Genomic DNA, 15582 nt, shown 5'->3' with positions numbered 1-15582 from the left:
GTTGGTTGGGCGACTGCTTTCCGCTCAGGTCGTGGTCTTGGAGTCCTGGGATCGAGTCCCACATCTTGCTCCCTGCTTGGGGAGGAGTCTGCTTTCCCCACTGACCTCTCCCCTCTCATGCTCATTCTCTCTCTCTCTCAAATAAATAAATAAAATCTTTTTTTTAAAAAGGCAAAAGTGTCATTTCTTAAAAAAAGAAATGCTTTTATGAAACAATGTATTGACAAAACATATCATTGACATAATTGTTGAACTCATTTCTAAGTGGGCAACAATATTTTAAATGTGTCAATTAAGGCTAGAGTTATATTTTGCCTTGCCTTTCTTTTTCCTAGTGTCATTAATAAATTAGAGATATAAACAAAACTTCTGTGAAAGTTAACTTTTATATTTTATATTTTCTCTCTTTATTCAGTTTGTTCCAAAAAGTATTCCAAAATACTTTTGGAATACTGAATATATTCAGTTTATTCCAAAAAGTATTCCAAAAATTATTTAAATCAAAAGATGTTTAGTGTGACTGTGTTGGTCTTGTTTCAGTTTTTGACAGGAGAGGAAATCAACAGCTTTGCTAAGCAGTATTCTTTGGGTTAAAATGTTATTCATTCTAACTTTAAAACCCTTTATAACCAAGTATCTGCTATAGGATAGCTTGTAATTTTACAAAGAAAAAGCATTTGATCATTCATCCATTTAACTTAAAGTGTGGGATATCATCATTCTGAAATATGCTTAAATACCATACAGCATAACAGTTCGAAGGTTAATTTTAAGTTTTGTTTACAGTAATCATTCAATTTAAGATACATGGAGAAAAATGACAAGAGAAAATGTTTTGGAAGGTGTGATCGGTTAAGACCTGGGAAGAGGATAGTCCCGATTTTGTCACACATAAGTTGTGGGACTTCAAGCAAGCCACTGGCCTTTCTCAGGCTCTGCTCCTAACCTCTCAAGTGGCAGTGAAAGATGGAAGGCAGGAGTGTGCGCCACTAGGGACATAGTTTCCAGTTCATGGAGAAATTGAATTCAGAGTATACCATCTTGGACAATTTCATTTTTTATTAGTAAGAAGTCATAATGTAACTAGAAGGCAAAGCTTTAACTTCATTCTGCAGATTAATTACAATAGGAACACTGTTTCTATCCTATTCTATGGTGGCCACTGTTTCATTCAAAATAAGGAAAAATAAATATACAATAAGTTCAAGCTAAATTAAAGGTAAAGCATGATGAAATTTTTAGATTAAAATGAATGAACGATTTCAAAACTTTTTACTGAGTTGTTCACCCTCAAGTACCATTTGCAGGGCACTGAAATTATAGTGCAGGTAATGTTTTATTTTAAAAGCTGGGTAAGAAAAAGGAGAATGATCATAAAGATAGAGCCACAAAGCATTTTATTTTTCTTGGTTCTGTTCTATTAATCATTAACCCTGGTATAGATAAGGCTGTGGTGGACTCCGCTTTTCAAACTTGATTTCCAAAGCTGGTTCTGTGCTTACATTAGGAATTTTTTACTAAGTATCTTGACATGTTGAGCTTGTGAGCATAGTTATGTGATGATGCTACATGGTTCATTTTGAGCTCACATTAATATTAAAGACAGGATAAAATATCAGTCATTTTCCTGGTGCCCACTAGATGGGATTAAATTTAGCAGGTTATTAACGTTTGTTGTATATCATTGGCACATGAAACTATGATATTGTTTAACAACCCTTTTTCCCTCTTAGATTTCCAGGTCCTCCACCTGTCAACAGTGCGGCACCCTCCTACGCACCATATTCACCATCTACACAATCATCTTATCCAAGTCCTGCATCCACTGCATCGGTCACCCAACTGGCCAGTCAGCTCAATGCTATGCACATTAACAGCTATGGTAACAGTTTCATTATTAGTGTTCACTGACTACGTGTTTCACGAGTATTTTTAATGAAGGTGGTTTTTTCCCATTTTTAAAATAGACATAGGGGCGCCTGGGTGGCTTAGTGGGTTAAAGCCTCTGCCTTCAGCTCAGGTCATGATCCCAGGTTCCTGGGATCAAGCCCCGCATCAGGCTGTCTGCTCGGCAGGGAACCTGCTTCCCTCTCTCTCTGCCTGCCTCTCTGCCTATCTCTATCTGTGAAATAAATAAATTAAATAAAATAAAATAGACATAAGTCAAAAAAAATAGGCATAATTCTGGCACACCATATTGAAGTGGTTTTTTAGACATTTTTATATAAATCATCTGTATTATGTATGGCTGTAATTAATTTTTTTCCTGATTATACTGCCATTTATTTCAGGATATTGAAAGACCCTCAGTATACCTAACATTCAATATTAGAATATTCTAATATTCAATATTAGAATGATAAAAAAAAAACAAAAAACAAAAAAATGCTGACTTCACAAATAAGCATTAGAACAGTGAAATTATTTTGAGAAATGTGGAGGGTAGTTTTAACGTTGTGTTGTTTATAATGGAGCCCTAAAATAGAAAATATAGTACTCATTGTTTCACAGTGTGCTTTGATTCTGTATTTACATCATGAAAAGAATGGAAGCTTAGATGTTTGAGGCAGAAAAGAGAATAATAGGAGAGAAAACAGTTACAGTACTGAGATTTGTATCAATAGAAATGCTGTATATTCTAAGGGTCAAAGGAACCTTCACTGTAATAACAGCATAGTCAGCCATTTATCTTGATGAAGAATGTTTCCATTACTTTAAGTGGTTTCTTAGATACATCTCTAAAAATAAACCAACCCTCTATTTTCTGTCTTTTACTGATTTCAAGATGGGTAAGTCTCCAGGAAGCAAATAAATTTCACATAATCAGAGTTAGAACAATCTGGTTTTATAACTATTTCCCATATGATTAGAAAGCACATTAGTGACCCTTGTTATTTCTACCTAGCTCTGAGATCTAGTTGATCAAGTTAAGCACAGGACACAAAATACTTATTTATTGAATGTGTAAGTTATGTGAATAATTCCTGTTACAGAACATTTTCCTCTATATGATTTTCTAGATTTTGTACCACATACAATTTCTTAACTAGTGACATGTATCATGTAAAGTTAATGCAACTGAGTTAAAATTTATCCTATTAATTTTCTCACCAAAATTATACATATTGCTTTTACCCTTTAAAAATTCTCCTGTTTTATAAAATGCCCCAAATAGCATTTGTATAACTTTCTGAATGAAGATTCATCTTGTGGGGAAAAAAAATTGATTTGTAGGGATGCCTTCTTGTTTTATGTCAGGGAAAAAAATGTCCCTGTGTGTACTTCGTAGAATTTAGAGAGTTGAGAAGTGCAACATTTATTGGTCTGGTCTTCTTTCTTGCACAGGTACAGGCATGGCTCCCCCTGGCCAGGGGCCCCCTGGCCCTCCATCAGCGCCTTTGTTCCAGGGTCTTCCCCGACCTCCGCAGCCATCCATTATGCAGCCTGGATCTCAGGTTCTCCCACCACCACCCACTGCACTAAACGGCCCTGGTGCCTCGCCCTTGCCTCCATCAACACACAGGCAGGATGCGCTCCCTGGGCCTGCTCCTCTGAATGCCCAGTACCAGCCCCCGCCTCTTCCAGGACAGACGCTGGGCACGGGATATTCACCACAGCAGGGTAAGGCAGGCCGGGCTAGGGGAAGGTCTTGGGTTACCTAGGAAATCAGCTTTGTTCTACTAGGCATCTAGTAGATGCCTAGTAGATGCCTTTGTTTTACTAGGCATCTATCACTTACTCTTAAGGAAAGCTAGTTTTAGAATAGCGTGGCAAGTGCAAAGAAAAGGGGAATCATAGATATTCACACTTAACTCTCTGCCTTACATAAATAAGATGAAAAAATGCAGCATACTTGACTGAACAGCATAATATTGTCAGTGAGCTCTACATCTAGGACCTTGGGTCCTAGTCATTTCTTTTTTTTTTTTTTAATTAAATTAAAAATTTTTTTCAACGTTCCAGGTTTCATTGTTTATGCACCACACCAGTGCTCCACATAATACGTGCCCTCCTTAATACCCACCACCAGGCTCACCCATCCCCCCATCTCCCTCTCCTCCAAAACCCTGTTTGTTTCTCAGAGTCCACAGTCTCTCATGGTTTTCTTTTTAAACTTTTTTCCCAAGCAGCCAGCTATGGTCCCCAGATGGCAGGTGGGCAGCTCTCCTACCCGGGAGGCTTCCCGGGAGGTCCTGCACAGATGGCTGGTCCACCACAACTCCAGAAGAAGCTGGATCCTGACTCGATCCCCAGCCCAGTAAGTGTTCTCTCTCACTCCCATCGTCCCCCTCACAAAGGACCATTCTTCATTCACTGTCTCAGAAACTTCAGTTTGTTAGCATTTTCCTGTCCTTTATTGTTGGAGCACTATATCCATCACATAGAGGCTCCTCCTTTCTATGTCTGGGGAAGGGAGGCTAGGTTATGGCATAGTAGGGGTCTCTATGACAGAAAGCCTATGGAGATTTTTTTTTAGGACATAAACTTGGCAGTACTATTGACATTTATATTCGCCTATATTAGCAGTATTTATTGATTGTTCAATGAGTAAGTAGTAGTCAGAGTATACAAACATACTAGTTTAGATAAATAAAGGACACTTTTCAATAAGGATAAGATACCCACTGAAAGTAAAAACAAGTATTTTACGTTTTGCCTGTGAAAAAAACTTTCATATAAATTAGAGCTATAACTTAATTCTCCATTCAGGTTATTTTCTTTGGAAGATTACTCTTTAGTAACTCTATCAGTCAGCTTTTATTAGGTTATTCTGCATAATGCACAATCCCCAGTTTGCTTACAACCATGAAGATTTATCTATCCCTTAGATTACAGGAAGGCTGTAGCAGCTGCCGCTTGTCTTTAGGTGCTGCTGTGTGTGCCCTTATCATTCCAGAAGCCAGTGTGAAGGGACAGCCTGTACTTGGGACATGTTGTTATCATGAGAAAGGGAGAAAAGAGAGCTGACCAAAAGGTGCGATAGCTCTTAAGGTTTTCACTCAGATGTGGTACATGTCACGACCACTCACATGCCCTCCGCCAAAGCAAGTCATGATAAAGCCCCGGGTTGTTCGGGCAGGGATATATACCCCTGCTTCAGGAGAAGCTGCAAGTCTTTAGCAATGAGCAGAGATCTATAGTCCTTTTGGAATAATAATGAAATTGATATAGTTAACCTAGGTCTTTGTCGTGGTTCTATGAACGTGAGTACAAGGAGTTAGAGATAGCCCAAAGAGCTACTGTATTTGCTAACTTTTGCTGTGTAACAAACTACCACCAACTTTAGTAATTTATAGCTACTATTTATTAATCCTCATTAGTCAGTGGGTTCTCTGCGCAGTTCTGCTAATCTGCGCCAGGCTCAATGGATTTGGTTTGGGTTTGCTTGTACATCTGGGGTTAGCTGGAAGTTTGCCTGGAGTCTGAATGGCCTAGGATGTTATATTAATTCTCTGTGGCTACCATGCCAAATTTACCACAAACTGGGTGACTTATAACAATAGGAGTTTATTCTCTTATGGTTCTGGGGGCCAGAAGTCTGAAGTCAATGTGTTGGCAGGGCTGTACTCCCTTGAAAGTCTCTCTAGTGGAATCCATTCCTTGTCTCTTCCAGCTTCTGGTGGCTACAGGCACTCTTTGGCTTGTGGCTGTATGACTAATCTCTGCCTGTGTCATCACATTGCCTCTTCTGCTTCTCTGTGTCTTCTCTTCTGGGCATCCATCTCAAAACTCCTTCTGTCTTTCTATTATGAAGTTATACGTGATTCCATTCAGGGCTCACCCAGATAATCCAGGCTGAGGGCCTTCTTTCAAGACTTTTAATTTAATTAGTTTTCTTACTTTGTAAGGTAATAGTCACAGATTGCAAGGATTAGAACATGGATATACCTTTGGTTTGGTGGGGGGGGGTACCACCAAGCCCACTACAGATGGTATAATTCATGTCTGCTATTTGGTTACCCATGTGTTAGGTGGGAATGATTGGGCCATGTCACTGAGCAGGCTAGCCTGGGTTTGTTCACTCGGCTGTGGCAGAGATCTAAAACAGAAAGTAGGAATCTCCAAGGCCTCTTGAGCCATGGCTTGGAACTAAAACGTTGCCGATTCTGTGACATTCTCTGAGCCAAGGCAAGTTACAAGATCTCCCCACAGTCCAGGAGTAGAAAGATAAGACTCTGGCTCTGGATGGGAGGAGCTGCAAAGTCCTTGAAAAAAGCACAGAGAGGGTAGAGGATTTTAGTTATTTTTGTGATCTACCCACTTATTCTATATTTATTTGAACATAAACTTGAAGGCTTCTCATAGAGCTTCCTATAACATGTTAGAAATTAAGTTTTAGTAACTCTTAGTGCCTTTATTGATAATTATATTACCAGCCATTACTTTTATAGCTTAATATTATGTCATTATTCTAGTTAAAGGAATATAATATTTTTACATTGAATCCATCATTTTCATTTCTTGTTTCTTTCCTCTCTGTAACATCTACAGACCCTCTGGGTCATTCCACTTCATTCTCTGAAGTTTTTAGCTCCAGGTTCACCATTAATTTCTCCAGTACTATTTTTGTACTATTTTAGAAGCTTTCATTTCCCTGCTTTTTCAGTTCTTGATCTTTTTGTCCTCAGTGTTCTTTTTATCCAACCCACCTCAGTTATCCGTAGTCTTACCATAGATCCTGAGATTACCCATTATTGAACACTTCAGAATCTCAGTTGAAAGCATCTCATTTTCCAACCACTGCCTCCTATCTTTTTAGCTCATTCCTTTTAGGACTCAAAGGTGAATATGATTCAGCCACCAGGACTTATAACTTAACTACTTTATCTCTTATATTGCCTTCATCTTCTCACTTCTCTTATGCAGCTTTGATTATTTGATCCATGATAATAAATCTGTCCCTTACATCCTCTATTCTCAATTCCTTTGCCCCACTCCCTCCACTGAATTCACTTAGAAAAATCCCATTTGGGGATGCCTGGGTGGCTCAGTGGGTTAAGCCTCTGCCTTTGGCTCAGATCATGATCCCAGGAGCCTGAGATTGAACCCCACATCAGGCTCTCTGCTCAGCCGGGAGCCTGCTTCCCCCTTTCTCTCTGCCTGCCTCTCTGCCTACTTGTGATCTCTCTCTGTCTCAGTCAAATAAATAAAAAAATCTTAAAAAAAAAAAAAGAAAAGAGAAGAAAAATCCCATTTGTTGTTAAACCAGCTCTCTAGCTGCTCCATGCCTATACCCCAGATGCCACCTGTGACTTGAGAACAATCACACCATGCATACTGGTCTCACTTTTAATTCATGACACTAAACTAAGGTGAACCTATAGTTGTGTGATTCTAAAACCCGTCTGCACAAAAGAATCACTGCTGAAGCTATACAGATATTGGTGCCTGCTCCCACCAGCCAGTTTGATTCAATTAGGCTGGGATGTGGACTGGACATTGGGATTTTTCAAAACTTCCCTGCTAAGTCTAATGTGTAGCAAGTTTGAAGGCCATCACCCAGCTCCACTGTCTCTCCCATTTTCCTGGTGACTATTATTTCTTCTCTCTTCAAACTCCTTGCACTGCCTTCCCCTTTCTGACTCTCTAATGATAATTGTGCTTCTTATTTCATGGAGAGAATAGAAGCAATCCAAAGAGAACCTCTGCATGCTGTACCATCACATCTCCCTGCATTTATGCCCATTCATCCCCCTTCCCTTCTGTTAACAGTGGATGAGCTGCTCCATACTCCCAACCAAGGCCATCACCTTGTAGATCCCTTATGGCCTCTCAAGGACAACCCTTCAGCAAATATCCCCTGTATTAAAGTATTCAAGTTCTGCAAACAAAAACAAAAACAAAAACAGAACCAACAGGATATATGTGTATATATCTCTATCATCTATCTTTCTTTTTTTAAAAAAATATTTTTATTAACATATAATGTATTATTTGCCCCAGGGGTACAGGTCTGTGAATCATCAGGCTTCCCCATTTCACAGCACTCACCATAGCATATACCCTCCCCAATGTCCATCATCCAACAACCCTATCCCTACCCCCCTACCCCCCCCCCCCAGCAACCCTGTTTGTTTTGTGAGATTAAGAGTCTCTTATAGTTTGTCTCCCTCCCAATCCCATCTTGTTTCATTTTTTCCTTCCCTACCCTCAATCTGTCTTTCTATCAAAAGAGTTATCTTACGGTGCCCGGCTGGCTCAGTGGGTTAAGCCTCTGCCTTCGGCTCAGGTCATGATCTCAGGGTCCTGGGATCAAGCCCTACATGGGGCTCTCTGCTCAGCAGGGTGCCTGTTTCCCCTCTCCCTCTGCTGCTCCCCCTGCTTGTGCTCTCTCACTCTCTCTGTCAAATAAATAAAATCTTAAAAAAAAAAAAAAAAAGAATTCACTCACTCTGTTGTGATGGTTGGCAAATCTGAAATCTGCAGGGCAGGCCAGCAAGCTGGAGACATAGAGAAGAGTTGATTTTGCAGCCCAAGTCTGAAGGCATCTGGACGCAGAATTCTCTCTTCCTCAGGATCCCTCAGTCTTTTTCTCTGAAAGGCTTCAAACAATTGGATGAGTTCCATTCACATTATGAAGGGTCTACTTTACTCAGAGTCTACTGATTAAATGTCAGACACTTAAGAAAATACTTTTCCAGCAACATCGAGACTGGTGTTTGACCAAAAACCGGGTACCACAGCCTAGCCACTTTGACATATTTTAATTGGCCATCACATCGCCTCTCTCCTGCATCATCTATACTTGCTTGAAGTTAACTTTTTCACTGTCGAGATCATTTTCAGCAGACTAGAAACATCCTGTAATAACTTTCCTCATGAATTTAAAAGAGGCCTCCTCTGGCCCTTCCCAAATTCTCTGTCCAGTTTCCTCTCATTTATTCGCTCTTTTATAGCAAAAAAAAAAAAAAAAAATCTCCAGCAGAGTTCCTTGTACTCGATGTCTTCAGTTTATCCCCTCCACTCCCCTGCTGTACCTATCCCAGTTTAGATCTCATCAGCACAATCCCACCAACACTATGTTTGTCGAGGTGGCCAGTGACCTCCCTTTACCAAATCTAATGGTCAGTTCTCAGATCTCATGTAGCTCAATAGATCAGCAGCAATTTGATACATCTGCTCCTTCCATCCTCCTCGAAACACTTTCATTTGGCTTCTGGGATGCCACCACTTATTTACATCTCTGGTTATCTTTTTCTTATTAACTTTGGTGGTTCCACCTCTTCTCTCTGACCTCCAGGTGTTAGAAGCGTCCCAAAGTGTAAGTCTTTGGATCTGTCCCTTTCTCTGTTGACATTTACTCTGTAGATCAACACTCCACAAAGTGCGCTGCTCCCAGGATGGTACCATCAGCATCAGCTGGAAGCTCCCTAGCAATTCGTGTTTGCAGGCTCCACCCAGACGTACAGACTCAGAATCTTTAGGGAAGGGGCCGTGGAATCTGTGTTTTAACAAGCTCTCCAGATGATTCATAGGCACACTAAGAGATGCTGCTATAGGTGATCCCATCCATTCTCATGGCTTTAAATGAAAATGCAGATATTCCTATTCAAGATGTTTCCCTGAAATCTAGATTCCAACCCCATCCTTCCAGTTCCTCAGGCCCTAAATCCTGGAGTCATCCTTGTTTCTTTCTTGCACAGTGTCCTTTAGCTAATTCTATTGGTTCTGGTCCTGCCTTCTGTGCTCATCCTGGTCCAAGCCGCAGCCATCTGTCTACCTTGATTATTGTAAGAGTCTCCTGTCTCCCTGGTCTTCCAGCCTGCACCCAGCAGCCAGGATGATCCATTCAAATTAGAAGTCAGCTCATACTACAACTCAGAACAAAACCCTCCAGTATTCCTCTAGTTAAACACCAGTTCTTACAGTGGCCTGTTAGAGCCTACATTATTTGTCACCCAGGCTCTGCCATGCCTCTCATCATTCACACACACACACACACACACACACACACACACACATACACACACACATACAAGCTCTCTGACTCGTTCTCCATCACTTTGCTTCAGCCACACCAGCCTCCTTATTATTCCTTAGTCATGCTCAGTGTACTCTTGCCCCAAGACCTTTGCACTTGATATTTCCTCTGCCTGATATATGCAGGGCATGGCTCATATCCTCATTTCCTTCCTGTCCTCATTCATCCCAGTCTCCCTGGTCCTTATACATATCACTCCGTATCCACAGTACTTAGTATTACTTGACATAGATGTGTCCTATTTATACATTTATTGATTGCCTGTCTTTCATACTATAATGTCAGCTTCTTGAGGTCAAGAATTTGGTTTTGTTCACTACTGTGTCTCCAACAGCTACAACACAGCCTGGTGCATAGTGTACATTCATATATTTGTTGAATGAATGAATGAGTGAGGGTTAACAACAAAACCAACAAGCAGTATTGCTGTGATTCATCCAAGACCCTTAAAATGCACACATACAGATTCAGTCCAGTGTTATTTTTGTAATAAAAGTAATTAAATAGCCATGCCAGATGGAGCCTGTTTATGTTCTATCAAAGTGACATGCTTTAACTGACTAAATAATTTCTTCCTTCTGGAAAGAAAGCTGTAAAATCATGTTTAGTGAACTCCTGTTACATGCCAGTCCTGAGTTAAGTGCTCGCTCCAACCCTTTCAGGTGGTGGTATTATCCATATTGTGAGAATGATAAAACTGGTATCACCATTGAAACTCTTCCTCACTCTCGTCCTGTATCTGCAGGAGGACCATTCAGAAATGGAGCTCTTCCTGTCCCCCCATTCTCACCACCTGAAGCTAGATAATTCTGCTTTAAGCAACCTGTCTTAAAGCAGATGTGTGCACACATCTCCTGACCTTGCTCCTCCCTTACTCTTCTTGTTCCTTTATCTCAAGAGAATCTTTTTTTCTTTCCTGATTTTATTTTATGGTTCCATAATACTCTTTTCATAGCAGAAAAGTACAAAAGTAAGTCTAGTTGCACGTCTTCTGAAGGAAAAATAATCTATATGTTTTGAGGTAGCTTTGGCATTATCAAGAGTCACTGCCATCAAATCGAAATCCCATGTGTACTGAGTCATTGTAAAAATCTCTTTTGAAATTTCTGTGTATTGTTAAATCTCCAAGCCTGTTTTTGAGAATATCCATTTGAGGTAAATTTTAAAAACTTAATAACCTATATTTTAAAAAATTACTGGAAGTGTTTTAATATTTCTTACTCCCTTTATAGTATTACAGCCAAAATGTGAACTAGTTTAGAAATATAATTACCACATACAACATTGTTTCTTTGGAGGCTGTGCTTTGTAAGTTGCAAACAAACTAATTTAAAAAATAAATTTTTAGGAAATATAGTCTATTTGAAGTCTGGAAACTATGTTCAATATGCAGATTATTACGGCTTTTAATTTGGTTTCATATTTGACACTTCATTGGTTGAAATGATTACCCTAAATGTTGATTATATAAAAAGTTCTCCAGGGCGCCTGGGTGGCTCAGTGGGTTAAGCCTCTGCCTTCGGCTCAGGTCATGATCTCAGGGTCCTGGGATCAAGTCCCGCATCGGGCTCTCTGCTCAGCAGGGAGCCTGCTTCCTCCTCTCTCTCTCTGCCTGCCTCTCTGCCTACTTGTGATCTCTCTCTGTCAAATAAACAAATAAATTCTAAAAAAAAAAAAAAAAAAAGTTCTCCAATTTTGAAGGAACCAGATTAAGCTTAGGATAAAAATATAGGATATAATAGTAGTGTTTTGATTTTTCTGTTTGTGTCTTGTCTGTGTCCATGGTAGCTTTTGGTCTCATCTGCATTTATAGTAGTTATGGTTGGAGCATATTCTGTATATTTTAATTTAATAAATTCAAATCCTATGAAATTAGAAATAACAGAAATGTGTGGATATAAAGGCAGGTTAAATCTACCTCTGATATGCCAAAAAACCAATGATATCAGTGCCCATTAGGCCTGGATTGGATGAGATGGGAGGGCAAAATGGAGAAGGTAACATTTCAGAGTTTGGGGGAAGACAATTTTCATATTACTAGTTTCTTTAGGAGTATAAAAAACGACATATCCTCCAAAGCTGGGTAGTGTATTCTGGGCACTTGCTCATTTATCTCTTTCTTTTTTCTCTTTTTACTTTCTTCTTCTTCTTTTTTTTTTTTTTTTAACCCCCTTGCCTCTGATCTCTTCTATTTGATGACAGAGAAATGAGAGCAAGGAGGAGATAAAGGGAAAGAGGAAGATAATTATTAGGATGCCTTCTTATTTTCTTCTTAACTCCATGCTACTAGATTTTATTACTTTCATCCCTAGGCAACTACAAAAAAAGATAAATTTTTATCTTTTTTTTTAAGACAAATTGTTATCTTTACATTATTTACCAATAGATATTTTAGTGGAGAAATACGAAGTGTTTCCAAATTAGATGACAAAACTCTTAGGGACTTTTTTCTTCTGATATCTATACAATAGACAACTTCCCCGTGGGAACACTGTATTGTTTGTTTTTTTACTGTCTCATGGAGCAGGGGTGAGGTAGAAGAACTTGAAAGGCAAATTGAGGGTCAAGAGGAATTTAAAGAGAAAAGTTAAGGTGTTTTAGGCTGTATTGTAAATCATTTCTTCTGAATTTAATGATTTTTAGCTTTGTATATTTTCCTTTAATTATAAAAGGTATTTTCTTTAAGAGCTATTTTTAATTTCTTTTTCTACCAGAATCTTTTTTTTAATGCTTATCTATGGTTCCAATAAAAAAAATGAATAAAAATGAAGTTCTCTGAAGGGTCAGAACTCAGAGTATGACAGAAGAGAATTTAGCAGCTGCTGCTCTAAAATTGTATGTTTCAAAAGTAGGTTCTCAGTGAGAATTTGGTCTGAAATGAACTAAAAGGATTTAGAAAATGCCTATTTGTGTGTATGTGAATAATGAAAGGGGGGAGAGAGGAGATGTTTGGAAGAGTCTTAACTTATTTTAACTTGTTCTTGATATCTTATATCAGATTCAGGTGATCGAGAATGACAGAGCCACCAGAGGAGGACAAGTCTATGCCACCAATTCCAGAGGCCAGGTCCCTCCCCTGGTCACTACAGATTGTGTGATACAAGACCAAGGTATTTATTGTCAATAGTATTTTTCATTGAGGTTTTAAAAGTCTTCACCATTTTTTAAAAAAATACACTGACACCCTTCAGTAATGCTGTCATTGATGGGGAACCTCTGTAAAGGTGATAATGGGGATCAATTTGCCATCGATCACTCAAGCACTGAGAATGTATTATCAACTGCATTCTATTTTCTGCTTGCAGCAGTCTAGAGGGTGTCTGGTTAGGTAGAGCTCAATATACCAGTTTAAGAAAATTATTTTAGTTTATGGGGTTAAATTAGCACATGCCCTACTTTGGTTTAACTTATTTACTACATTAGAAACCTAGCCAAGATAGCATGAATAGAGCAGTAGTGGATTGAACACTTGAGAAACTGGCATACCTGGTTCTAGCCCCAGTGATTTTTTTTTTTTCAGCAGATTCTTTAACATGTGGGTTCTGTTTTTCCAATTTTGAGCTGGGATGAGGAAAGGCTGAGCTTTATTTCTACTAGCGATCCTCTGTGTGCTGCTGGTTTAATATATCTGTCCTGGTACAGGTTTGCTCTTTCCAGGAATATATGATTATTCCATTCTTTATGGCAAGCTAAATCACACCTGATGAAATCATTATTACTTATTTCCTGAACTTTTTATCATCCTATACTGAAACTCTGTGCGCATTAAACGATAACTCCCTCTTCCTTCAGTCCCACAGCCCCTGTATCCTCTACCCTATTTTCTGTCTCTGAAGTTGCCTATTCTAGGTACCTCATGTGAGTGGAATCATACAATATTCATCTTTTTTTGTGTCTGGCTTATTTCACCTGGCATAATATTTTCAAGGTTCATCCATGGTATAGAATGTATCAGAATTTCATTCTTCCTTAAGGCTGAATAATATTCACTTTTACATATATAGACATTGTGTTTATCCATTCATCTGTTGAAGGATATTTTGCTATTATGAGTAGCCATAGCAGCCACGTGGCTGCTGTGAACACTGGTGTACATGCATCTGTTTGAGTCCCTGCTTTCAGTTCTTTTGGGTGTATCCCTAGAAGTGGAATTACTGGATCATCGGGCAGATGTAAAGAAAGAGCATGGAAGGCTCAGGAAGAGAAAGGAAGGACCAGTGAAGTGGCAAGGTCCAGATCATCATCATTTCTCCTGAAGTCCAGCCCTTGGCAAGGAGAGAGAGCTGCCTGCTGTTGAGCCCTGAAATTGGCCCTGTGCTGTGAAGCCCCTTTGTCTGGCCTGGCTAACCAGCTGATACTTACTAGTGAAATTTTCAGGATGTAGCCTAAATCTCATACATGTGCAGAAATTCACAGACATAAGTAGAACACAGAGGCAGAAGGTACCTTGGCCTTCATTGGTTTATCTCTCCCACTTTACAGATGTGAGGGCCCTAAGGCCCAAGGAGCTTAAGTGACTTGCCCAAAGCTACACAGCTAGTTAGGAGTGACTCCAATAAAGAAAAACACCTACTTAAAAAATAATGTTTTTGTTGCCTACAAAAATTATGTACATATTATTTCTTTGGCTACGGGATCTAATTTGAGACTCAGTTTGTCCCTTGATTCTGTACTTCTATCTATCCTGCAAGACCCTGTTCAAGTACCATATATTTTGTGTAGTCACCTCTGATCCACGTGGCTGACTCATTGCCTCCCTGGGCTACTTAGTGGATTTGCTCCTCTGTGATACTTACCATGCCATTTTCCAGTTATCTGCTTTTATTATCACTTTCTCCTACCAGACCTTGAAGCCTGAGGCTTCACTTGCCTCTGTCCCTAAGCCTCTAGCAGGGGCATAGCTTCCTAGATACTTGTTGGAAGATTAATTTATTGAATGTTTTCCAGTCAGATTTCCCATAATGCTCTTTATTAAGCATCGCAAAGAGTTTTGATTCTTAATTACTGAGATTGCTAAGTTATCTACTGTAGCCATATCTTTCATGCCCCATATTTGCATACCTGTTTATAAAAACAAATTCTCAGTGCCTTTTTAAAAAAAGATTTTATGTATCTATGCATTTATTTATTTGAGACAGAGGGAGAGAGAGAGCATGAGTGGGGGGAGGAAGAGGGACAAGCAGACTCCAAACTGAGCGTGGAACCCACTTGGGGCTTAATCCCAGGACCCTGAGATCAGGATCTGAGCGGAAAATCAAGAGTCAGATGCTTAACTAATTGAGCCAGTCGGGTGCCCCAAACAAATTCTCAATGGCTTTTAAAAAATCTTATCTTTGTGTGTATTATCTTCTTGAAACTGAAGTTTGTTTTGTCCCTTATGAGCTCATCCATATGCATATTTCACTGTCAAGAGCTAAAAACCCTTTAAAGAACAAACACTCAGTTTCAATATATTGTCAGTAATTTTGGCTAGTAAAAATTGAGTACAAAGAAAAATTAAAATACACTTTAAAATATTCAAAAATTCTTATTTCACAGTCTGTGTAAAGTTCTAATTTTATAGTCTTGTGTGATTTAATGAGGAAGAGCTTGTCTAAGCT

The 15582-nt window shown here is 39.2% G+C and overlaps 1 protein-coding gene across 2 annotated transcripts in view; it reads left to right on the top strand.

Moving 5' to 3' along the window:
* Positions 1–15582, top strand: part of SEC24D (SEC24 homolog D, COPII coat complex component) — a 115596-nt gene that overhangs the window by 15989 nt on the left and 84025 nt on the right. For both annotated transcript variants that reach the window (XM_080796043.1, XM_080796044.1), the window contains exons 4-7: positions 1734–1882; positions 3346–3621; positions 4131–4258; positions 12981–13092. In XM_080796043.1, the coding sequence (XP_080652169.1) occupies positions 1734–1882; positions 3346–3621; positions 4131–4258; positions 12981–13092 (665 nt within the window). The remainder of the gene's footprint in view (positions 1–1733; positions 1883–3345; positions 3622–4130; positions 4259–12980; positions 13093–15582) is intronic.

Source organism: Martes martes, assembly GCF_963455335.1.
Source record: "Martes martes genome assembly, chromosome: 2".
In the NCBI taxonomy this organism is placed as follows: Eukaryota; Metazoa; Chordata; class Mammalia; order Carnivora; family Mustelidae; genus Martes; species Martes martes.
Note: the sequence above shows the minus strand (reverse complement) of the source record. Positions and strands in the feature narration are given on the sequence as shown.